The 23,831-nt window shown below is 44.0% G+C and overlaps 2 protein-coding genes across 6 annotated transcripts in view; one reads left to right on the top strand and one right to left on the bottom strand.

Moving 5' to 3' along the window:
* The first annotated feature begins 53 nt into the window (after positions 1-53).
* Positions 54-8,120, top strand: LOC106589116 (nuclear distribution protein nudE homolog 1). Of its 3 annotated transcripts, none has more exons than XM_014178823.3 (9): positions 54-169; positions 605-739; positions 1,218-1,371; positions 1,811-1,959; positions 2,310-2,446; positions 3,097-3,264; positions 3,798-3,883; positions 4,126-4,277; positions 6,323-8,120. In XM_014178823.3, the coding sequence occupies exons 2-9, from the start codon at positions 654-656 to the stop codon at positions 6,423-6,425; spliced, it is 1,035 nt and encodes a 344-aa protein (XP_014034298.1). In that variant the 5' UTR covers positions 54-169; positions 605-653; the 3' UTR covers positions 6,426-8,120. The 3 variants fall into 3 exon arrangements, with proteins under 3 accessions (XP_014034298.1, XP_014034306.1, XP_014034290.1); XM_014178831.3 differs by having other exon boundaries at positions 73-207; XM_014178815.3 differs by having other exon boundaries at positions 84-739.
* A 54-nt stretch (positions 8,121-8,174) lies between these two features.
* Positions 8,175-23,831, bottom strand: part of LOC106589071 (myosin-11) — a 34,733-nt gene continuing 19,076 nt past the window's right edge. For 2 of the 3 annotated variants that reach the window (XM_014178751.3, XM_014178755.3), the window contains 30 exons: positions 23,619-23,771; positions 23,228-23,401; positions 22,822-22,995; positions 22,582-22,696; positions 22,144-22,337; positions 21,380-21,501; positions 21,092-21,161; positions 20,727-20,887; positions 20,302-20,410; positions 20,039-20,170; positions 19,541-19,747; positions 19,245-19,382; positions 18,819-18,942; positions 18,340-18,511; positions 17,816-18,028; positions 17,460-17,604; positions 16,954-17,160; positions 16,583-16,687; positions 16,214-16,366; positions 15,634-15,882; positions 15,116-15,328; positions 14,665-14,877; positions 14,358-14,519; positions 13,578-13,706; positions 13,377-13,465; positions 12,996-13,119; positions 11,634-11,759; positions 11,290-11,481; positions 10,990-11,162; positions 8,175-9,456 (listed from right to left, as the gene is read on the bottom strand). In XM_014178751.3, coding sequence (XP_014034226.3) covers positions 9,321-9,456; positions 10,990-11,162; positions 11,290-11,481; positions 11,634-11,759; positions 12,996-13,119; positions 13,377-13,465; positions 13,578-13,706; positions 14,358-14,519; positions 14,665-14,877; positions 15,116-15,328; positions 15,634-15,882; positions 16,214-16,366; positions 16,583-16,687; positions 16,954-17,160; positions 17,460-17,604; positions 17,816-18,028; positions 18,340-18,511; positions 18,819-18,942; positions 19,245-19,382; positions 19,541-19,747; positions 20,039-20,170; positions 20,302-20,410; positions 20,727-20,887; positions 21,092-21,161; positions 21,380-21,501; positions 22,144-22,337; positions 22,582-22,696; positions 22,822-22,995; positions 23,228-23,401; positions 23,619-23,771 — 4,674 coding nt within the window. In that variant the 3' untranslated portion in view covers positions 8,175-9,320. Of the gene's footprint in view, positions 9,457-10,583; positions 10,623-10,989; positions 11,163-11,289; positions 11,482-11,633; positions 11,760-12,995; positions 13,120-13,376; positions 13,466-13,577; positions 13,707-14,357; positions 14,520-14,664; positions 14,878-15,115; positions 15,329-15,633; positions 15,883-16,213; positions 16,367-16,582; positions 16,688-16,953; positions 17,161-17,459; positions 17,605-17,815; positions 18,029-18,339; positions 18,512-18,818; positions 18,943-19,244; positions 19,383-19,540; positions 19,748-20,038; positions 20,171-20,301; positions 20,411-20,726; positions 20,888-21,091; positions 21,162-21,379; positions 21,502-22,143; positions 22,338-22,581; positions 22,697-22,821; positions 22,996-23,227; positions 23,402-23,618; positions 23,772-23,831 lie in introns of all 3 variants that reach the window. The other variant, XM_014178763.3, reaches the window with a different exon arrangement.

Genomic DNA, 23,831 nt, shown 5'->3' with positions numbered 1-23,831 from the left:
TCCAGGAAATATAATTTGATTGGTTGAAAGGCCTATGCCTGCGTCATCCTCTCAATCCACCAATGGCGTGCTGTAAACGCGGGGATGTAATCGTTTGGATTTGGGTAGAAGGGCAGTTTATTTCCTGATAGCGGTTTGCTATCTATGTTATTGATCTACTGTTAGCTAGGTAGGTAATATTACATGTTCTTAGCTATCAGCGTTCAGGTAAGCATTCTGCCGTATATTTTACTCTCTGAAAGTCGGAAATCTTCACTATCGTGTATCGCACAACAGTTTATATGTTATTCACGTAACGGTTGTGATGTCGCTAAACTAGCTAGTTAGCCAACATATTAATGTCTTTATTGAATAGGCTAGCTAAAGTAACTGAATAGTTATCTGATCAAGCTGGACATTCCAACGGGCTGTAAAAAAACATACAGTTAGCTATCAAGTGTCTAACGTTACCTAGCTAACCCTACTGGGCTAACTGTTAAGTATCAACATGCATGCAAGCATCATGCATTCCATTGCATGGTTAATTGATCTCCATAAGCTAGTTAGCTAGACAAACAAGAGCCTGCCTCAACATGACCAGTGCCATGTTCCTTCTTTACTTTAGATGTTTTACTAGGTTTTGTGAAACCATAGAGTCAGCTGTAACGTTAGACATGGGGGAGCCCAAGACGCCCAAATTTGGGTCCATAGAAGAAGGGCTGAGTTTCTGGAAGGAGCAGTCAGACAAACACCAGCAAAGGTAAGGAATTCGACCAATGGTTGGTAGCTAGCAGCCGAAATGGTTGTCCTAGATGTGTGGATAATGGATAGAAGTGAAACAATCCGAATCTGTATCTCTGGAGTTGTCCGTAAGTGTATATCTAGGAAGTTTACCATATATCAATCCTAAACGGTCATGGCTAGAAGGGATCCAGCTTTTGTCAAATTAACGTCAAAAGTGTATTTTTTGTGTGTGTGTTTAGCTAACCCTAAACCTTTTCCTAACTTTAAGAAATGTCTCCTAACCTGCTGTGTAAGTTCTCCTAACCTGCTACAAAAAGTCAAATCTGATGTTAATTTGACAAAAGCTGGATCCCTTCTAGCCATGACCATCCTAACTTCACCCAGTAACAGCGAAAAAATGGAATCTAATCCTAGATCAGAATTCAGTGGCGATTTCCTTCTACATAGTTTAGCTATGAAGGTTAGACGTGTTTTTGACGTGTGTTTGTGTCCAGGGCTGAGGAGGCACAGGAGGAGTTGCAGGAGTTCCAGCAAATGAGTAGGGACTATGAGGCGGAGCTGGAGACTGAGCTGAAGCAGTGTGAAGCACGGAACAGAGAACTACTGTCCAACAACAACCGGCTACGCATGGAACTGGAGAACATCCAGGTTAGAACCTAGAACACCTGTATTGTCAAGGCCAACACTACTCATATTCTGTAGTCTTGCATCACCATGTCATATTATCTCGTATACTCTGCATCCCATGACTTAAAGGTTGGGCTCCATATTCTGTATGTTTTAGTAGACTTCAAAGTGCCTTCTGTGTCTTGAGTTGTCTAATAGTACACACACGGTCACTCTAGCATCACTAAATCATAGCCACCATCACCAGAGGCCCTGTGTGTTCATTACCACGGAGCAGCTGACTTCTGAGCAACTATTTATACTGCTGAGTCCAGAGGGAAGGTTAAAGTCATTGAATATTTGATTGTGCTAAAAGCCTTAATTTCTGGGGGACAGTCAAGGACAAGCCCGTGAAGGGAGAACATCTAAGACCACAAATGAGCAGACATGCATCAAAAAGAAGTGTTCTGTGTTTTTGCAGGAGAAGTACGAGGCGCAGCACTCTGAAGCGTTTAGGCAGATCTCAATGTTGGAGGGAGACCTGGAAGAGACCACAGCGGTCAAGGACCAACTCCAGAAGTACATCAGAGAGCTGGAGCAGTCCAACGACGACCTGGAGAGGGCCAAGAGGTCAGTCTAGACACTTTGACCTCGACTTGGTTGTTATTATTGTGGCGTAATGACACTGACTGTTATGTTGATGAGGGACTTTCAATAACTATGTAAAAAAGCCTGTCTCTGCTGGGTTGTCATTGTATTGTAACTCTGAAGTGTCTGTCTGACACTTCTTTATCCAATCACCCTAATGAGATTGGTGTGTGTCTTGCCAATGTGTCCAGCCAATGTGTACCCATTTTGTCACAAACTTCATAGGCCTACATACAGATTCAACCATGTCTGTCCTTCCACTCACCCTGGAGGATAGGATGTAATTTAAGATGTAACCATAGTAACTGACTGACCAATGTCCTGTCTCACAGGGCGACCATCATGTCCCTGGAGGACTTTGAGCAGAGGATGAACCACGTGATCGAGAGGAACGCCTTCCTGGAGAGTGAGCTGGATGAAAAGGAGAACCTTCTGGAGTCTGTCCAGAGACTAAAGGATGAGGCCAGAGGTTTGTGTGTGTAAAGGGGGGGGGGCAGTGAAACAATAAGGGTTTTCATTTCATGTTCTAATCAAGAACTGCTGATTTTTCCAGGCCGTTGGGCGGGCCGACATGTATTCGGGCCGCCTGCCCAAGACCCAAGTAAGCAGAGCGAATGTGAGATTACGAGTTTGGCATTATGTGTAGAATTTACAGCTATGTCCTGCCTATTTCCTGGTTCAAGTCCCGTACTGTTTTTTTGATGGTCTTCAAGCTTATATATCATCATAATCATGAAAATGGGGTCATTTTAAGATGTATACTGTAATTGTATTTGTGAATTAATGTACCTTTACCCAGTGCCTTTTTATGAAGGTTTTTGATTACGGAGGAAAAACGCAATCGACAACCTTCATGAAAGACATCAGTTAAAAGTAAATGAATCCACAAATACGAATATCATTTTACATGTACAGTATCTTAAATGATCACGTTTTCATGAATTTGATATATAAGCTTGAAGCCCATTCAAAACTTGAACCAGGAAGTAGGTGGGACTTCCATTGTGTATTAGTGATTACTTGGATTTACTTTTTCCATATTTGTACTGTAGTATCAATGTCACAAATGTCCTCAGTATTGAGATCTGATCTGTTGTCTCTTCTCTCTGTGTTGGGCAGATTTACGACAGGAGCTAGCTGTACAGCAGGTCCAGGAGCGACGCCCCCCCAGTAGCCTCTCTAAAGAGAAAGACAGGACCGAATCATCGTCACGCTCCACCATACCGACCACCCCCTCCAAACCACTTGGTACATTCCCAGGAACCCCAGCCTCAAGCATTCGTCGAGGTGGGTTAAACTGTAATAATGACATATGACTTCATCCTAATTTTAAAAAATATGATTTAATTATGGTGGAATGCTAGTAAATCTCTTAGTCAAAGACAGTACAGTATGAAGATAGATAGGCTAAAAATGCTTTTCTAATAGAAATCCCCGATCACACTTGTAGGCGGTGTCATGGCGACGTTGGCTAGCTAAGCTCGTGCGTAGAAACACGTCATCGGGTTTAACTGCGCGTGAGCAGGCCGTCAAATCAATGGCAATCCTTCGATTTAAAGTTGTTTTTGACGAAAATGAAAACTTGTCACTTTCACGAGGCTGGAGTAATAACATGTTCAACTACTTAAGACACTGGCTCCAATCATGGTTGTGCATTTAGATTGAGAAAATGTACAACTAAAGAAGAATTTTCCACCAAACCCTGGCCTGGTCTGTTTTGCAAGCGTTCCGGGAAAATCTTGCGATGTTGCGCCTCTGGCTTTATAAACTCTGTGCCTTAGTAGCTGTAGTTTGATGTTGTGATATGTGTTTGTGTTTAGGGGATAACCTAACAGGAACTCCCCTGACTACGTCGGCTCGCATATCTGCACTCAACATCGTCGGGGAGCTCCTAAGAAAAGTCGGGGTAAGAAACATTGTCTTAGTAGGACCTATGCATTTAATACCACCCTCATAACATCACCATGAACCTTCAATGATGTATAGAATAAAATAGCACTCTAATTTAATGACTTAAATGAAAACTCCATACAAAAACGATCTTTTGGTATTTGTTTGGAATTTTCCTTTTTAACATATCTCCGTTTCTATGTCTATGAGGATCTCAGAGACTGTAATACAACTTCTTTCCCCTCTTGGTTGCTCTAGAACCTGGAGTCCAAGTTGGCGTCTTGTCGAGACTTAGTATACGACACGTCGCCGAAAAGGCCAGCTCTTCCGTCATGTCCCGGTACCCCCTCTGCTATAGAGGGGGGCACAGAGATCCAGGCCTGCAGCATGAGCCCTCCACACTACGACAGGTAAATGGGTTACTATGGGAAAATCATATTTTATATATATTTCTGTCTCGTGTGTATCTAGATTCAGCTGTCTTAGTAGTAGTATTTATTAGGATTCCCAATTAGCTGCTGCCGAGGCAGTGGACACTTCCTGGGGTCCAAACAGAAATCAAAACACAACAAATAAAATGCATAACATACACTGAGTATACCAAACATTAGGAATACCTTCTGCACCCCCCGCCCTCAGAACAGCCTCAATTCGTTGGGGCATGGACCCTACAAGGTGTTGAAAGCGTTCCACAGGGATGCTGGCCCATGTTGATTCCAATGCTTCCCACAGTTGTGTCAAGTTGTCTGGATGTCCTTTGGGTGGTGGACCATTATTGATACACACAGGAAACTGTTGAATGTGAAAAACCCAGTAGCATTGCAGTTCTTGACACAAACCGGTACGCCTGGCACCTACTACCATACCCCGTTCAAAGGCACTTAAACACCTCTACAGGATCGGTGGGTCGGTTGAGCTAACGTAGGCTAATGTGATTAGCATGAGGTTGTAAGTTACAAGAACATTTCCCAGGAAATAGACATATCTGATATTGGCAGAAAGATTAACAAGAATTTAAGCTAACTGCGCTGTCCAATTTACAGTAGCAATTACAGTGAAATAATACCATGCTATTGTTTGAGGAGAGTGCACAGTTATGGGCAGTCTTGATACATTTTGAACAGAAATGCAATGGTTCATTGGGTCAGTCTAAAATTTTGCACATGCACACTAAATTGAGCCTGGGCTGACAATACATTATGGCGTTTCTCTTGTATTTAAAAAAAAAAAATACAAAAACAATCATGTTTTTTTCTTTGCGTTATCTTTTTCAAGATCTAATGTGTTATATTCTCCTACATTAATTTAACATTTCCACAAACTTTAAAGTGTTTCCTTTCAAATGGTATCAATAATATGCATATCCTTGCTTCAGGTCCTGAGCTACAGACAGATTTGGGTATGTCATTTTAGGTGAAAATTGAAAAATCTTTTGTCTTGCCCATTCAACCTCTGAATGGCACACATACACAATCCATGTCTCAAATGTTAATGATTTTTTTTAAGCCATCTCCTCCCCTCCTTTATCTACACTGATCGAAGTGGATTCAACAAGTGACATCAAAAAGGATCATAGCTTTCACCTGGTCAGTCTGTCATGGAAAGAGCAGGTGTTGTTAATGTTTTGAGAATGACACAAATATTAATTTCCACAAAGTTTGCTGCTTCAGTGTCTTTAGATATTTTTGTCAGATGTTACTATGGAATACTGAAGTATAATTACAAGCATTTCATAAGTGTCAAAGGCTTTTATTGACAATTACATGAAGTTTATGCAAAGAGTCAATATTTGCAGTGTTGAACCTTCTTTTTCAAGACCTCTGCAATCCGCCCTGGCATGCTGTCAATTCACTTCTGGGCCACATCCTCACTGATGGCTGCCCATTCTTGCATAATCAATGCTTGGAGTTTGTCAGAATTTGCAGGTTTTTGTTTGTCCACCTGCCTCTTGAGGATTGACCACAAGTTCTCAATGGGATTAAGGTCTGGGGAGTTTCCTGGCCATGGACCCAAAATATCGATGTTTTGTTCCCCGAGCCACTTAGTTATCACTTTTGCCTTATGGCAAGGTGTGCCATCATGCTGGAAAATGCATTGTTTGTCACCAAACTGTTCCTGGATGGTTGGGAGAAGTAATATTTGTGTCATTCTCAAAACTTTTGGCCACAACTGTATACTCGGTGTACATGGCACAACATTTAACAGATGCTCCCATCCAGGGTGACCCACAGCTAGTGCATTCATCTCAAGATAGCCAGACATCTGGACTAAAAAGTACTTTACTCTCCATTTAGACTTATACTGGTCTGAGAAATCAACTAAGTATCCTACAACTAATGAACATGAACTGGGTGGGATCTGGTTCCTGTTGCTCATAACATTGTCTGATGTTCTACATTAAAATTAACTTCTTCATTTACGTGTTACTCATCATGGTAGATGTTCTGTCTTTCAGTTTGGTGAAGCGGTTAGAGTTTGGACCTGCGCCTCCTCGGGGGGTCTCCTCCCACTCCCATGGCTCCCAGTCACCATCGGGGGGAGTCAAGATCCTGCTATGAAACGAGGGCCTCCCCTGCCCCCCTCCACACCCCTGCACCAGACTGTACTACCCATCAGTAGGGCTTTAAACTGTGTCCCCCTCTCACTACACTACCAGCTGAACATCCTCCCCCCTCAGTCAAACTACGAACCAGGAAGCCGCTCCCTCTATGAACTTATTTGCTGCATGGACTCTGCTAAGAAGAACCGCCGCATCATGATGCTACGCTAGTTTTATTTTATTAATGAATAACAGAAGTGAGGATTCCTTGACCCCACTGCATGTCCTCCTGCTGATCCCTTGACCTCTGAACCCAAGTCCTGCTACTATGCCACTAACCCCCCCTTACCTCACACCCGGTCCTTCTTGTACCCACATTCTCTGATTGGACTCCATCTTGGATTCTTGGTGTGCCAACTGTAGCAGAAGAGTGAAGTTGGTCGACAGCTGGTGGTGTTAGCATTTAGCATTGCTGCCTTTTATCAATATCACCTCCACATGTAAGTTTTGCCTAGTCATGGTTCCTTCTGTGTGTCTAACTCTGATATGTCCGTTCGTAGCTAAGCCACATGTGCTTAGAGGCTATACATGTAAAGTGCCCGGAGATGGTAAGTTAGGCTAGTTTTAACTTTTGGAGAATGTGTATTATTCCTTCGGCTGTGTTGTCATCTGCTGTAAAAGCTAAGGATGGTATGAAGTTTGTTATGGGTACTACTACTTTACAGGTCAATGGTTTATTAATATACTTTCTTTTAAAGGTATTCTACCTGCTAACTTAAAAGTATTATCTGTGAGAAATGCACAGACTAGCTAGCCAATACCCGGTCATGCATTTGCAGAATGTTTTATAAGGTAGGCAAGATATAGGAACAGAGAAAGTACATCGAGTTAAAACTTCTGAGAATCTAAAATGTAATCTAGGTCTTTGGCAAAGACATTTCTTTGTTACCACAGTTGATAAAGTTGCCATTTCGTCAGTGTTTAAGTTTTAGATTTTTTTTCTCTCCATTTGTAGTTTGTTTTTTAATGAGTTGGAGAGTTAGGGGGCACCACTGCACTGCTGAATGTATAGAATCTATATTACAAATGTTTCTAATAGGAAGTGGCCTAAAGCCAGCTTTGGTTCAGTTTGAGCAGGACAGTCAACCCAGAATTCCTGTCAAAAGACTGATCTTTTATCAGATCAGGGAGCTATCAAAGATGACAAAATAGCAATAATAGATTTGACAGACTAGAGTTTGATTTTACAGAATAGGGTTTTGAGATAAAGCACAGTTCATACTACATTTCCAAAACCATTATAGATGATGCCTTGGTTACTGTTAATGCTGGACATATGAGTTCTGGTGGATATGTGAATTCATTACGTACTGTTTAAAATATTATGTTTTAGCCTTTTATGTCTTTCCAATGAGGAGCAATAGCCCGATATCACCACTCAACAGATGGAACGTTTGTACTTACTAACAATGTGAATATATCATTGGTTTCATCCATATGTGCTTTATTCAATTGTGTATGAACTAAGGACCAGGAAGTACCGTTTGTAGAGCTTCTTTTACAACTGTACATGCAACCGTTTGTGGGTGTGTTACTAACATACTAACTTCTGTCTGGATTTACATTGAAATGTATGCACCTGAGGTGCTCGACCTGTTGGTTTGCAATCCTTTTTGTATCAAATTGAACACATAAAATGGACATTCTAAACATGCTTTTGACAATATCATTCAGGATGTGGAGACAGACATATAGTAGAGGAATAGGGTTACTTTTTCACTCTTATTTATTGTGCAGGTGGTTCCACAATTTATAGATTTGAAGAAGTGGCATGTAAACGTCAATTGAGGAAAAACAAGACAAAACATTGTTGTAAAGGTGACCAGTGGCGGGAAAAACTAAAATATATTTTTGTTGAATATGCATCTGGACATACACAAAATGGCCTTGATGGTATGACACTATTCCTGCTGATGATATTCTACTTGGCAAGGTACACAACTGAAAAAGTACCTGTCTTGTTGATACTTTAGGAACAAGAAAAGTCTGATAGGAATATGTAGGAGAAAGGGGTGACTGGTTTTGGTTTCTAAAAGTAGGACGGTGTTCTGCAACCCATACTTGACAGTCAGAAAAAATATTCAAAGTATGAAATATATATGGTCAATTCACTGTCCTTACCACAGACAAAACAGAACAGTTGCAACCGTGCGCCAATATTGGGGCAGCTATTCTGAATACAAACAAAATACACTTGGACTACATCAGTTATTTTTTAGCTAGGTGGGTATACCATTTGTCAAAGTATACATTGACCTTCTATAACAATCTTAAAAGTTAACAGCAGTGTAGAAGACGGGACAAGTCAATGTCGTCATAGAAATAGATTTACATGACTGCTAGATGTATAAATCTAGAAATACAATGTGATGCCTATAATTAATTAGGATTTAAAGTGACGAATAGTAACACCTGGATTTATCCTTCCAGATGAAAGGAGTATAAGGAACAACATGTAACCTACGTACCTTCGAGGGGTACAACATTATGCTAAGGAAGTATCGTAGGGACAAGTAATTCAGTGCCGTACAAAACAGTGTAGCAAAATAACAAATCACACTAACATCCCAGGCACTAAAATTAAACAAAATTAATTATTACGCCTTTGTCTCTTATGCCTCCATTTTGTCTGTTGAATTGTGAAGCCTTATGTGCGCTGAACGAGAAGGCAGTCGATATGTGACTGATTATAGAGAATCATATTTGGAAGTGATATGAAAGAAAGTAAGGTTGAAGTCACTTGTGTGTTCTTTGGTAAAGCAGATCTGTCTGGCACAGGTGCCAGACAGTAATACTGAGTCTGATTGGTTGGATGCTTGTAATACTGAATTTAATTGGATGGTTTTGGGCTCTTCTACTCAACAGACTTTGTTCCGTTGTAGTCCCCCTGTGAGTCCCCGTCTTCTTCTGACGCGTCATCGATGACCCCTCTCCGGGCACTGCCCCCGACACGGCGCGGTGCGCTGCTGAAGGAGGGCTCGGTCCCGCGCCTGAAACGCAGACAGACAGCACCGATGCAAGACACAGACACAGGACACACATACAAACACACAGATGAGACGAGTTATGGGCAAGACCAGTCTAGGTTTCCTGGTAACCTCAGGACAATGTTGGACTTTTTGCTCCCATTGTCTGCGTTTGTATATCACTGCCTTTATCCACCTTTTTGTTTTAACAAGTTAAAATGGATGTCTAACAATACCTACCAGACCAGTTGTGATCGTCACTGTTAATAAAGTATTGACATCTTATTACAATAATGGTCCCGCTTTATATAGCATACATAAAAGGCTTCATAAGCACTACATAAATACTTCACAAATCATCTGTGAGCATATGTCATAATATAAAATGGTGTATAAACAGCGTTTGTCACATTTGGCAATTCACCCTACTCTGGTTGTCACCCTTTATAGAGTATGACATGCTTATAGATAATTTATGAAGCCTTTGTGGTTCTTATGAGGCCTTTTGCATGCTATATAAAGCCTTTAAGTTGTACTTTGTTTGAAGTGGGACCACAATGGTCTATTAAGTTCAAACTACATCATTTCATGTAACTTGTCTATTACGTTTTGTTAGACTTGGGTAAAAAACACTCGTGTTGAACACGAGGAAGATTAAATGGCATCGCTGAAATGCAGAATGAGTGAGATGTTATAGTAACAGTAGGCACGCTGCACACCGGCCGGTTATATCTTTAACTCATTTGACTCCTGTCTAGACGAACTCTAGTCTGGTCCCAGAACTGTTTGTGCTGTATTGTCAACTCCGATGGTCACCGGAGTCCATAGGATTTGGCAAGACAGCACAAACAGATCTGGAACCAGGCTAGACAGACACAGAGAAATGAGTTTGGTTTAGGGAAACTAAACCAAGCATGGAGAAAAATATGGTCACCAGTAGTAGAAAGAACACAATGGAAGTGCAATACACTTTTCTTGCACTGTTTCAGACTATGAGCTCTATCAGAGGAGCTCCATTGAAGATATTGACCGATAAACCATATTTCACTCTTTCAGGCGGAGAAATGGCACAGTCAGTTGGACAAGAGTGCATGGGGTAAGTTATGGAATGTTAAAATGAAATGGTGATAAACTTCTGAGCGCAGAGGTACCTGCTACGTTACTCCTTGGGTTCTGGGATTGGGTTGCCTCTGCAATAAAGATTCAAGAAAGGCTTTGATTTCCAGAGGACTCGCCATGGTGTTGGAAACAGATATACTGTAGTACAGTGTTCAACTTGTTATCTGCAAGCCCCAAAAAGGGTACTTTATGCTCATTTGCCCATTGGGAGAAGATTTAATTGTGGTTGGCGAATGGCTGATTGTGTGAAATGTCAGTGTGGTTGTTGTAAATCTACTCAGTGTTATATATTGGACCCGCCTTGATTTGGGGTGGGGTTATCCTTTTCTATCAAGTGATTTGAGCACAGTGAAACTACAGTACACAGGAGAGGGGTCAGGAGCAGGGACTCTTGCCAAAGACACCGCCCTGACTCTGGGGTCATGGGTCACACTGTACCTGAGTTTGCTCTTGAGGGAGTTGACCTCGCGGCTCATGGCATCGTTAGCCTCGGTGGACTCATCCAGCTCCCTCTGCAGCTTCCTGCGGGCAGCCGTGATGCGCTGAGACTCCTCCTCCGACTCCTCCAGCTGGCGCTTCAGCTGCTTCATCCGCGTGTTGCCCTTTTCTGCCTGGGGAGAGGAGGGGGAAAGGAGAGGAGTAAGGTGGGGGGGTTCATAAGTGTCATAACACTGCCATTAGCAGAAAGGAAGAAGAGGGTGTTCATAAGACTGGTGTCAGCATGACACAACAGCATACCTGTTCCTTGTACTGTTCGGCCTGTTTCCTCTCGTCCTCCACCTGGATCATCAGATCTTTCAGCTTTTTGTCCTTCTGGCGCAGGCCCTTGGCTACGGCCTGTTTGTCTCTGCTCTCCTGCTCCACCTGCTCTTCCAACTGAGCCACCTTGGCCTCCAGGGCGGTGATGGATGACTTGAACTTGGACTTGACCTGGTCAGAGATGATAGAAACCGATACCCCACAATTTAACGGTACACTACACGCCCACTAAGATGGACCGGAAAGTAGGGACACTTAATATTTTTTCAATGGAGAGAAACCCTAGGTAGTCACATCTACGTAAATCTACTACTATCTCTGACCTGGTTCTCCATCTCCTGCAGCTTGGCCTTTAGGTCCTTGTTCTGCCTCTCCATCTGCTGCCGGGCGCTCTCGTTCTTCTGGGAGGTGGTGCGCTCAGTCTGCAGCTCATTGTTCAGCTGGTCCACCTGAGTGTGAAGAGTGGTCAAGATGTGGTCACTGACGCTGTGAGTTCAAAACTTGGTCACTGACGGTTAAAGGTATGGTCAATGTACGTCCAAGAGTTGGTCAATGTGTGTCTAAGAGGTGGTCAATGAGGGTTGAAAGTGTAGTCAATGAGGGTTCAAAGCATGGCTGATAAAAGGTCAAGTTGTGGTTCTAGTGCAGGGCTGCCCAACCCTCTTCCTGGAGATTTCCTTTTTTTAAATTTAACCAGGTAGGCCAGAGTCATTTACAACTGCGACCTGGCCAAGATAAAGCAAAGCAGTGTGACAAACAACACACATGGAATAAACAAACGTACAGTCAATAACACAATAGAAAAAAAGTCTTTATACAGTGTGTGCAAATGGCGTGAGGAGGTAAGGCAATAAATAGGCCATAGAAGCGAAGTAATTACAATTTAGCAAATGAACACTGGAGTGATAGATGTGCAGATGATGATGTGCAAGTAGAAATACTGGTGTGCAAAAGAGCAAAAAAGTAAATACAAAGAATATGGGGATGAGGTAGGTAGATTAGATGGGCTATTTACAGATGGGCTGTGTACAGCTGGAGCGATCGGTAAGCTGCTCAGATAGCTGATGTTTAAAGTTAGTGAGGGAGATATAGGTCTCCAACTTCAGCGATTTTTGCAATTCGTTCCAGCAGAGAACTGGAAGGAAAGATCCACTGTCCTGTAGGTTTTTCAGTCCAACCCTAATTTAGCATATCTGATTCGGCTATTTAAGGTCTTGTTGAGCAGCTAATTAGTTGAATCAGGTGTGTTAAATTAGGGTTGGACTGAAAACCCACAGGGCAGTAGATCTCCAGGAAGAGGGTTGGACTGAAAACCCACAGGGCAGTAGATCTCCAGGAAGAGGGTTGGACTGAAAACCCACAGGGCAGTAGATCTCCAGGAAGAGGGTTGGACTGAAAACCCACAGGACAGTAGATCTCCAGGAAGAGAGTTGGACTGAAAACCCACAGGACAGTAGATCTCCAGGAAGAGGGTTGGAGTGAAAACCCACAGGACAGTAGATCTCCAGGAAGAGGGTTGGACTGAAAACCCACAGGACAGTAGATCTCCAGGAAGAGGGTTGGACTGAACACCCACAGGGCAGTAGATCTCCAGGAAGAGGGATGGACAGCCCTGTTCTAGTGTGTTTAAGGTGTGGTCACAGTGTGTTTAAGGTCGTTAGGAGGATGGATCCTGCCAGTCTAACCTGTTGAGTGCTCTTCCTCAATCTGTCGTTGAGGATTTCCATGTTACTGCTCTCTTCCTCCAGCTCCTCCTCCAGCTGGGAGATCTTAGCCTCCAAACGACGCTTTTCATCAGACAGGGCTGACCTGGAAACAGCGCACAGCAAACAGTCAGACACACGATGTTCCGGACACCACCACACAATGTTTAAATCACACAACATTCCACTACATTACCACACAATGTTTCAGTCGCACAATGATCCACTACACCACCATCTAATGCTGCGTTCAATTCACTGTTTCCAATTCATTTCACTCATTTGACTGTGTAAAAATTGTGAAATACAAGAGGCATTATAATGCTGTTAACATCACACTAATTTAGTAAAGATTCAACTTACTTTCCAGAGGTGTTGCTGGCTAGTTCGTCGGACAGCTCGTCCCGCTCAGCCTCTGCTTGTTTCCGTGCCCTCTCAGCAGCAGCCAGCTCCTACACACACACACACACACGATAGCACTCTGGTCTAAAGTAGTGCACTATATAGGAAATAGTGTTATTTCACACTTTGCCATGCCATCTACAGTAAGCCAGGCTACGTTACCTCCTGAATCTGCATGAGCTCAGCCTCCAGACTCTTGGCCTTCCTCTCGCTCTCCTTGGCCGTACCCAGCACCTCTTCTCTGGCTGCATGGGCATCTTCCAGTTCCCTCTGGAAGTCCTTCATCTGGGCCTGGAGATGGAATGACATAATGACAATTACATTATAAGGCTTTCATAATGCTTTATAAGGTGTGATGGGTTCTGACTTCTAAACTTCAAATATGAAATGTCACTGAGGGATAGAGGGGAATGCAGAACGTTTACATTCTGTCAGAACATGTTATTGATAGACATCAGGTATCCTATGGAAAGGATACGGGCCACAGTCTGGTACAAGTCAAGAGGACAGCCGTGAGTTGGGGAGGAGTGAGGAATTTGGGCATCACTAAAGTCCTGTCTAGCAACAGAGATGTATCAGCTGTCCAGATGTGTAAGGAGGGGACTCAGCATAGGAGCATGGTTTAAATACCAGTGCTTGTGTAAATACGTCTTTGTCCTTTCAGCTGTCTGACCAACTGGGTGAATAAACTTGGTTAGAGCTTTTCATAGTTGTCCATTAGTTTTACTCTGTTTATTTAGAACCTAACAGGTGTTATGTCAAAGCCATAGCCAAATCTCACACGAGCTGGATTCATTTTACACCATGAATGTCAGTTACATAAGACTACATATGACATACTACATATGACTAAATAAGGAATAGGCTGTCATACTGCTACATAAACATAACAGTATCACTGTAAGGTAATGTGTTACAGTATCATCGTTCACTCCCACTCACCTGGATCTTGCGCAGCTGTTTGATGGCCTCGTCGCGTCCCTTGTTGGACATCTCAATCTGTCCCTCCAGGTCCTTCATATCTCCCTCCAGCTTCTTCTTGGCTGCTGCCGCCGTGGCTCTCTGCTTCCTCTCGTCCTCTAGCTCTGTCTCCAACTCACGCACCTGGGGAGCACACATACAGAAAGCAAAGGCTGAGCACAAGCTCAATTCAGCAATATCATTTGTTGCTGTGAATGTGTGTCAGTATGGTTTTTCTGTGTAACAAAATGGTGGCTTTTCCTCTTTACAGCTTTTCTTCTTCCCCTACCTGCTTTATGAGCTGTCTCTTCTTCTCCTCTCCCATCTCGTCACGTCCCACCAGGTCCCTTTCGAACTGGGCCTTCAGGGCCTGCATGTTGACCTCCAGACGCAGCTTGGCGTCCTCTGCAGCCTGCAGCTCGTCCTCCAGCTCCTCCAGCTGGGTCTTCATCTCCTCCACCTGGGCCTCCAGCCCACGCTTCCCCTTCTCCAACTCATGGACCTACGGATGGGATGGAGGGGTGGGTGAGAAAAGGTTGTGGACATGCCTGCCACCTATAGGTTGTTTAAGAATATTTCAATTTAAAAAAGGTGATTAAACCTACTCCTGGATTAAAAATCAGGCTCAATCTCCATGGAAAGAGGCTCCATTGAAAGATCATTTTAGTCCAGGACTAGGCTTGATCGGTACCTGGGAAACTGGCCCATAGAGTCCAGAGAAGTTGATTGTCCACACTCACACTCTTGCCCACGTCGTCCTTAGAGCTGACCAGGTCTTCCATCTCAGTCCTCAGGGACTTGTTGGCTCTCTCCAGCTCCTCCCTGCTGTCCTGGGCCTCCTCCAGAGCACGTGCCAGAGACAGAGCCTTGGTCTCCTTCTCCCTGGCCTCTGCCTCAGCACGGTCCCTCTCATCAGCGTACTTACTGGAGATGGTCTTCTCCTCAGCCAACATCTGGAAGAAAGAGTGAAGTGGAGAAGGTAAGTTCAGATGACTTTCAAGTCCAAATGTGATTTCACTTACACGGCAGAGAAAGTAGTCTTTTTTTGTTGTTGCATGGTTGAAGTAAATATTTTCTCCTCATTTACATTCTCCTACACCCTGTTTATCTTTAACATAACATGCATCACAATTGCTTTGATTAGTGTCAGCCATTTTGGTATGTCTGTTGTACCAGCAGGCAAAACTGGTTGGTATTGCGTCATTTCCATCCTTATAATGGTATGTAGACCAGTTTTGCAGTTGGTTGGTTGACTGACCTGGTCGAACTTCTTCTGCTTCTTCTCCAGGTTGGAGACGATGGTCCTCTGGTTGTCCAGGTCCATGAGGATGTCCTCTAGCTCCTGCTGCAGACGGTTCTTGGTCTTCTCCAGCTTGTCGTAGGCAGAGGCCTTCTCCTCGAACTGGGTGTTGGACGCTTCCAGGTCTCTCTGAAGACGCTTCTTGCTCTCCTCCAGGAGCTCATTGTTGCCGGCCATTTCTTCTAGCTTCTTCTTGGAGTCTGATAGCTGGTGATACAAGGAAAATTGTGTAAACAAATGTATAAATGTACTTTCTTCATGTTTTTATTATTTGTTCATTTAACTGTTATTTTACCCGGTTAGTTGACTGAGAACACCTTCTCATTTCCAGCTAGTTTTCATTTTAAGTGGATGCTGTATTTGACTGTCCCCATACGCTAACTCCGAATGACCACTACAATCTCATGTTTTGGGAACATAACGCACAGGAAATGTCCACTTGAAATGGTAACAAGATGGATCTCTTCACATGCAGTATCCATCTCAATGAGGTTTTACCGTATGACTCCAGTGTCTAACCCTGTGTGTGAACTCTGACCTGTATGTTGAGGGTGGAAACGTGTCTCTCCACATTCCTCTTGGCCTCCACCTCCTCCTCCAGCTGTTCCTGCAGACTGTTGCGGTCGTCCTCCATCTGACGCAGCTTCGTGGAGAACTGCAGCTTCTGACGGGTCTCCTCAGCCAGCAGCTCCTGAGGAAGTCAGAGACAAGGTCAAAGTTCAGTATCAACCGCCAACCAATGAGCAACAAGTGTTACATACAGGATATCATAAACCAGCATTGAACAACACATAGAGCAGTTACAGTGAGTCCTTTTGGTAGTTTCTCACTTAAAATATACTTACAATGAAATGTTAGCTTGCATGAATATGCAGTACAGAATAAACAGGATGTATTGTGTGTGTACTTGTGTGTCTTGGACTTGGGCGCTGAGGGTGGAGACATCTTTGCTCAGCTTGATGTTCTTCCCCTCGGCTTCATTCAGGAGGTTGGTGACACTCTCTAGTTCAATCTGTGTAGAGAAAGAGATGGGATATTAGTCAGTATCTCATCTAGCTAGTGAAACTTGTCTTCTATATCTATGGACTATTTCATCCATTAATCTATTGCATCGCGTGTCATTCTACATAACTAATATCATTCTACAAAGAACAAAGAATAGGGTCCCCGTGTGGGTCTATGGGTGTTCCAGCAGGTCCACATATTTTATGAATTATGGCCATATGGGCTCTGTGTGACGATGTCATCATTGTGCGACCACTCATCGTCGTCACTCACAGTGATCTTGGAGCAGCGCTCTCCCAGCTCGCCCTTCTGCTTCTCGCTGTCGGTGAAGCGTGCCTGCAGCTCGTTCAGCTGACCTTCGACCTTCCTCTTCTTGTTCTCCACGTCCTGTTTGGCCGTGGTCAGTGAGCGCACCTCCACCGTCAGCTCCGACGTCTCCTTCTCCAGGGCCTGCTTGGCCTTGTCCAGGTTCGACTTCACCTGGGGGACACAGAGCGGAAGGGGATTCAACCAGTCAATGGAAATACTGTATAATGTAGGTAGGCCTACATTTTTCCGTATCCTGAAACCAGAGTGCTAATACATAGAGCTTCCATAACAGAACGGTCAAATGTATCCTGTTCTGTGGAAGATGGATTCATGCACACATGAAGTTATCATATGCTTCAGAATGTAGTCAGTTAGAGTCACGTCAAATCTGGCCAGTGATGACGTTACACAATCAGATACAGAACTTTGGGCACTTGAACAGGCCTTGCAGTATAGCTACATTTCCTTACCCGTTTGGACTGCTCCAGCTGCTCTGTGAGCTCCTCTACGGCCTGGGTGTGTTTCTGTCTCATCTCCTGCACCTGGGCCTCGTGGGTCCGACCCTCGTCGTCCATGGCCTTCTTCAACAGGGTCACCTCCTGTTCTCTCTTCGCCCTGCAGAGATGGATGGATGAATAGATGATGAATTGCATGAGTGATTGAATAGACCAAGTACTACCCTAGACTGTATGAATATACAGACAAATGACCAAATGGCTACATTCCAATGTCCATACTAGCATTCACTAAGAATATATTGCTTCATACTAAGTGGTATGCCAGTGTGGATATTGGAACAGAGCCACTGCCTAGTATTTGGACTCACCGGAGCTCCTGCTGGGTAGCGGTGCTGTCAAGTGTATCCTCCAGCTCAGACTTGAGGGCCTCCAGCTCCTCTCCCAGGTCCCTCCTGGCCTTCTCAGTCTTGTTCCTGGCCTGGCGCTCTGAGTCCAGGTCCTCCTGAAGGTCTGAGATGTGGCCCTCCAGCTCCCGGATCTTCTTTAGGGCATTGTTCTTCTGGGCCATCTCGTCCTCTAGCCTAGGTCGAAAAAGGTGAACATTGTTTACATGTTGTTTATACATTGTTAATACGTTGTTTGTGGATGATTTCAAGATAATAAAACGTATCACTAATAAAACAAGGCGTATTCTGAGCTGATGCTCATATCAATAGATGGCACTGTTACATTTGGTGCTGTGTTTTAGAGGTCATATACAAGTGTAATGTGGACTTTATCACAGTATCATGTGAGGATCTATAAAACAACTGAAGGGGGCTCAAAAAGGAAAGAATAATGAAAAGTGACAATTACAAAAAATAAATATCGAAATACAGTGTTTGGTGCCCACCTGGCCAGAGCAGCCTGTAGCTCTTCCTCCTTCTTAGCCAGCTGGGCTTTGAGCTCAGCGATCTGGGCCAGCAGGTCGGCTATCTGCTCCTGGAGGTCGTTAGACTCCGCCTCCAGCTTACGCTTTGCTTTGTCCAGCTCCTGCCGACCCTTCTCCTCCTTCTTCAGACGGACTAGAGGACAAAAGATAAAGTAATATGGAATGTTCCTCTATGGATGAAGATGTGTGTAGTGGCTGAATAGCTTCAATAAGTTCTTCAGACAAAACTTAAGGACAACACAGATTGGTTTCGATATAGGATGCTCCCGTATGGATATGGCTAGGAGTTTTTCCTGGTCAGGTCACATGGTCAGGAAAACCCCCAAAGCCACTATTTGTACGGACAAAGATGTGCATTGTTGCTTGATAACTGAATAGGTGTGGTATCCATTGAGAGTGCTTTATTTGATGTCTGGATGGGGTAAAAGATTGATACGAACCCTCAAGTTCAGAGATCATCGACTCGTGTTTGTTCTTAAGCTTGGTCAGGTTTTTGGACTTCTCTTCCTCCTCTGCCAGGTTGGAGCTGAAATCTGCTAGCCTCTCTTCCATTAGTTTCCTCTCCTAAAACAGGGTAAACATGGCAAACAGGTAAACACAGTGTAAATCCTAAATGTCATAACCCTGCTTTCATCAAATGCCGATTGAGTAGACAAATGGAAAACAGAATCAACTGTCATTATCAAATCTTCATTGGACTCATGGACCCAGAGACTTGACAATGCTAGTTTTATGATGCTTGAGACATAACATGGTAACTGACACAGTCTCTCTTGATAGACGGAAACACTCAAATGTTCCTTTAATGGCCCATAGCCTTGACAATATGTCTCATATGACGCCTGAGACATGGTACTATAACTGACCTTTAACAGTTTGGTGTTGTGGTCCTCCATCACTAAGACATCGTCCTCTAACTTCTTGATCTTGCCTTCACATGCTACCTTCTCCAGTTGCAGCTTCTGACGGGCATCCTCCTCCTCCTCCAGATGCTCCTCCAGGTCCTAAAAACGAACCAAGAAGAACTGCCAGACTTAGGATTCAAAACCAGCAACCCTCTTACCTCTAGGCTACCACCATGACTGGGCACAAGCCTAAGCAACACACACCCCGAACTCCAAAATACAAAGTCAATGTGAAAGAAAGAAAAGGTCGAACAAACCTGCATCTGTTGCTGCATCTTTTTCTTGTCCACCTGCAGGGCCTGAGCGCGGTCCTCCTCCTCTTCCAACCTGGCCTCCATTTCATGGAGGATCTCCTCCAGCTCCTGCTTCTTAGCGGCCAGACGCACCCTCATCTCCTCCGCCTCTGCATACAGCTCGGTCTCAGCCTGCAGCTGCTCTTGCAGTGCGTTCCTCTCCTCCATAATCTGGATGGAGGAGGAGCCAGAGAAAAAGCAAAGAGAGCTTAATAGAAAGAAAAGTGTAGGGGGCCCAGCACACAACCCTGTGGTACACCAAACTTTGAGTTTAAATGGTTTTTATTTCATAACACTTATGTAAATGCCAATACTTTTTTTTGGAGGCAATGAAAGTAGTGAAAAGGGTTACAATAGTAATTTAATTCAAATTAATATCTGAAAAATGGCAACATAATCCCTACAAAGATTGTGGAAAGCACATAGACGGGGTGTTCCTGGCGAATGGACCCCTTTACATACTGTTGTGTGTTTCAGGGTGATCTCCTTCAGCTCTGATTCGTACTTCACTGCAGACTCCTTGGCCTTCTGCAGCTCCTCGTCCTTCAGGCCCATCTCCTCCTCTTGGCGGGTCACTTGCAACAGAGGCTTGACCTGCAGGTCAGAACGGACTGACTTGGTCAACACTGCATCCGCCACCAAAGTCTAAATCTGATGTCCTTGGTAAGTAAGACAGACATCAATTAATGGAGTGAGTTGAATAGTTAATGTTGTTGAAACACTACCTTGGTGAAGAGTCTCCACCACTGCCAGTTTCTGAGTTTGAGGTAGGCAGCACAGTTCCTCTGAATCACCTTCATGGCCATCAGTTGCTGCTGTCTCTTAGCAAAGGCCCTGTTAGAACACAGGAGCGGAACCAACATTGACCACTGTAATGTAGCATTTATTGGCTCATAAAAGTCATTTTCACTGATTCAGTAACAATTGTGAACTGTGCTAATAACAGCATGCATAGTGGCACTTTCGAAACCAGAATCAGAAAAGTAGAACAAACGTCTGTCCTGGGAACGTTACATTGCGACGTCCCCTGGACTTTCCTAACATTTAGGGGACGTTCCCAGGACAACATTTTATTAGCTGGGTAGAATTGATATATAGACAGAGCTTTACTATATTAAAGCAGTGTCAACACTCTGAGGCCATTGCTCACTTTCTGGCCAGGAAACCTCTAGCCTGGGACTGGAAGGCGATAATGACCACCGTAATCTTCAGATCTCTCTCCTCCTCAAGCTGGGCCAACACGCCGGTACGGAAGAAGATCTTACTCTGACCAATCCGGTACAAGTTTGGGTCCAGATCCAGGTGCTTAATCTACAGAACCAGGAAATGGGACAGGAAAGGAATGTGAGAAAAGGGGAATTGAGCTTGGTATGTGGCAGAGTTGGTACCAGCTTGGTTTCTATATTGGTACTTGGTGTCTTGGTAGAATTCCAGAGAAGGGAATATGTAAGGCTGTTTTTATAGACTTGATAAAAGTCCTGATGCTAGGGTTTGAAAATGGCTCTACTTTCTTACCATGAGACCACACGCCTGTTTGCCATCCATGAATCCCTTGGGAATAGCACTAGCCGCCAGGATCTCGTAACTGTAGAGTGAAAATATTGAGACGGAGACAAAGTCTGATTTAAGAGAAATGTTTCCCACAGGCTGTGTTTGATACATGCCAATGTTGAATGCACTGGATAGTAGGCAATAGTATAGTCCGGTTAAACCAGACTGAACGCTGAAACCATGGTGAGCGACAGTGTCCAGGCTGGTTTAACCAGGCTAAGGCAACTGATTCTTCCATTCAAGTCTACTCACCGCTGACGGAACTCCTGGAAGAGGATTCGGTTGGGGAATCCTTGCCGGCAGATACGGATGCCCTCCAACACACCGTTGCACTTCAGCTGATCCAAGACCAGATGGGCATCTAGTTTCCCCGCCTGAGGACAAAGGGTCAGGATATAGGATCAATGAATATGATTACATTTAGTTCATATGTTGTATTCAAACATCATCAATTTCTTACAAATACCCAAGCATAGCAAATACTAAAGTAAGGGCGAGATTATTTACGGCTCCTTACCTTACGAATAGAAATAAGTACATAGAGTTATTCTTTAGATTTGTTCTAAAAAGGTTAAGGTTGAAAGTGAAAAAGTAGAAAAAGCAGTTGGAGAAGAAAATACTTAACACTCCTTCACAACTGGGGGAGGAAACACTTAATTCCATTCAAATGTCCTAAATTGACTTTATCAGACAAACAGGGCATCTTGCCGCTAATCTAATATGGTATTTTTTCCCATTTTATAGAGGGAGTTGCTTGCACACCTCTTCTGCATCAACAAACTACACTTCAAAAGGAATGCCCCTACAAGGGGAACAATAGTAGTGAACTGAAGTAGGCTAGAATTGAATCAAAGAGAATTCTAATTGAATCAAGTGGATTTATTCACTCCACTTAGACACTGGCAACAGGGTGAAGGGAACCTCCCTTGACTTGCAACCTAATAGATCTTATTCACAGCTGAACGTTCTATTGAACAATGGCCACATTGTGAATAATGTCTATGCCTAGTGCCTACCCTCTTCTCGTGGTTAGGGATGATACATCTGACGAAGTTGGGCTGGGTGTTGTGCAGCGTGGTCATGAGCTTGGCCAGGGACTCCTTGTAGAGCTGACCCACGGTCCGGAACATGCCCTTCTTGGTCTTGGAGCCGCTGGGCATGGAGCTGTCGGACATCTTGGCCATGGTCTCCAGGCCCACCACGCGGTCCGCTGAGGCACATTATGACAGAGAGGGGGTTTGTTTTAGGATTTGGGTTAGGTTAGGACACTGGCAGCCTGTATGTCAAACATGATACCAGTTGGCTAATCATGGAATAGATCTGGTTACCACACTTAGGAGGCAATATTTTCAATCAGAGCTAGTCACACAAAATTAAAGGGTATATGTATCCATCTTGAGACTCCATCTCGATGCTAAAAAGGCAACTATAAACTGGAGTCCAGGGGGACTTACCATCTTTCCAGAGATCCTGGATAAACGTGTTGGACGAGCTGTTAAGCAGTGCTATGACGTTGTCGTTGAGAGGGTCCATGTTCTTTGTCAACCAATTATCAGCATTGTAGTCCACCTACAGGCAAAACACCACACATTTCTTGTATTTGTATGTGATCCCTGTGGGAAATTAACTCACAAACTTGTCCCTCTTACCCTCTTACTGAGCCACACAGCACCACAAAAATGATAGATACACACCTTTCCAGCGTAGTGGTGCACAGAGAACTCTGTCTTGCTCTTCAGCTGTTTGGGTTTGCTGAACTTGAGGTGGCTGGCCTGGGTGTTCATGAGTTTCTCCACGAAGGAGACGTCTGTGGCTTTGGGGAACCAGCACTCCTCATCCAACAGGGCCAGAATACCAGGAGGATTGTTCTGTGGAGAAAACATAACTCAAATACATATTTTCCTGGTTTCGTAATATATCTAGGAAAGGTTTCCAGGACACAGATTAAGCCTAGCACTGAACTAAAAAGCTCTTTCAATGTAGAATCTACCGTGAGAATGCTATTTAGTCAAGGACTAGTCTTAATCTGTATCTATTTAATGTCTTGAATGCAAACATTTTACACCTAAAGAGTGTTTTTTTTACAGTCTTCCCACTCACCGGCCTCTCAATGAGCTCAATGCAGGGCTGCAGGTCCAGGCCGAAGTCGATGAAGCTCCATTCAATTCCCTCCCTCTGGTACTCCTCTTGCTCCAGGACGAACATGGTGTGGTTGAACAGCTGCTGCAGCTTCTCGTTTGTGTAGTTGATGCACAGCTGCTCAAAGGAGTTATCCTGCAAGAGAAGGGAGAGAAGAAGAATTTGAGTTTTCACCAAAGACAGTTTGGTGTGCCACAAGGTTGTGTGCTAGGCCCCCAAGTCTTTTCCTTCATCTTAATACAACTTAATAGCTCAGCTTTGACGTATAGCATGCAGTCCAAGTCTTATCCAAGATATCGTACATACAACCCTATGAAGCCTTCCATGCAATCATATGAATCCCCTCACTCACCTCAAAGATCTCAAAGCCAGCGATGTCGAGGATGCCCAAGAAGGATGCTCCCTGGCGTTTGGTCTTGTCCAGAGCCTTGTTGACCCTAGCTAGCAGCCAGCGGAACAGACGCTCGTACATAGCCTTGGCCAAGGCCTCGATGGCAAAGTCAGCCTGGAGGAAACAGAATAAAATATAGATAGTTTTAAACGATGTTTAGTTTTCAGTTGTCTC

The sequence above is a fragment of the Salmo salar genome, chromosome 02 (genome assembly GCF_965601325.2).
Source record: "Salmo salar chromosome 02, fSalSal1, whole genome shotgun sequence".
Taxonomy (NCBI): Eukaryota; Metazoa; Chordata; class Actinopteri; order Salmoniformes; family Salmonidae; genus Salmo; species Salmo salar.
This window is presented reverse-complemented; position numbering and strand designations above follow the sequence as displayed.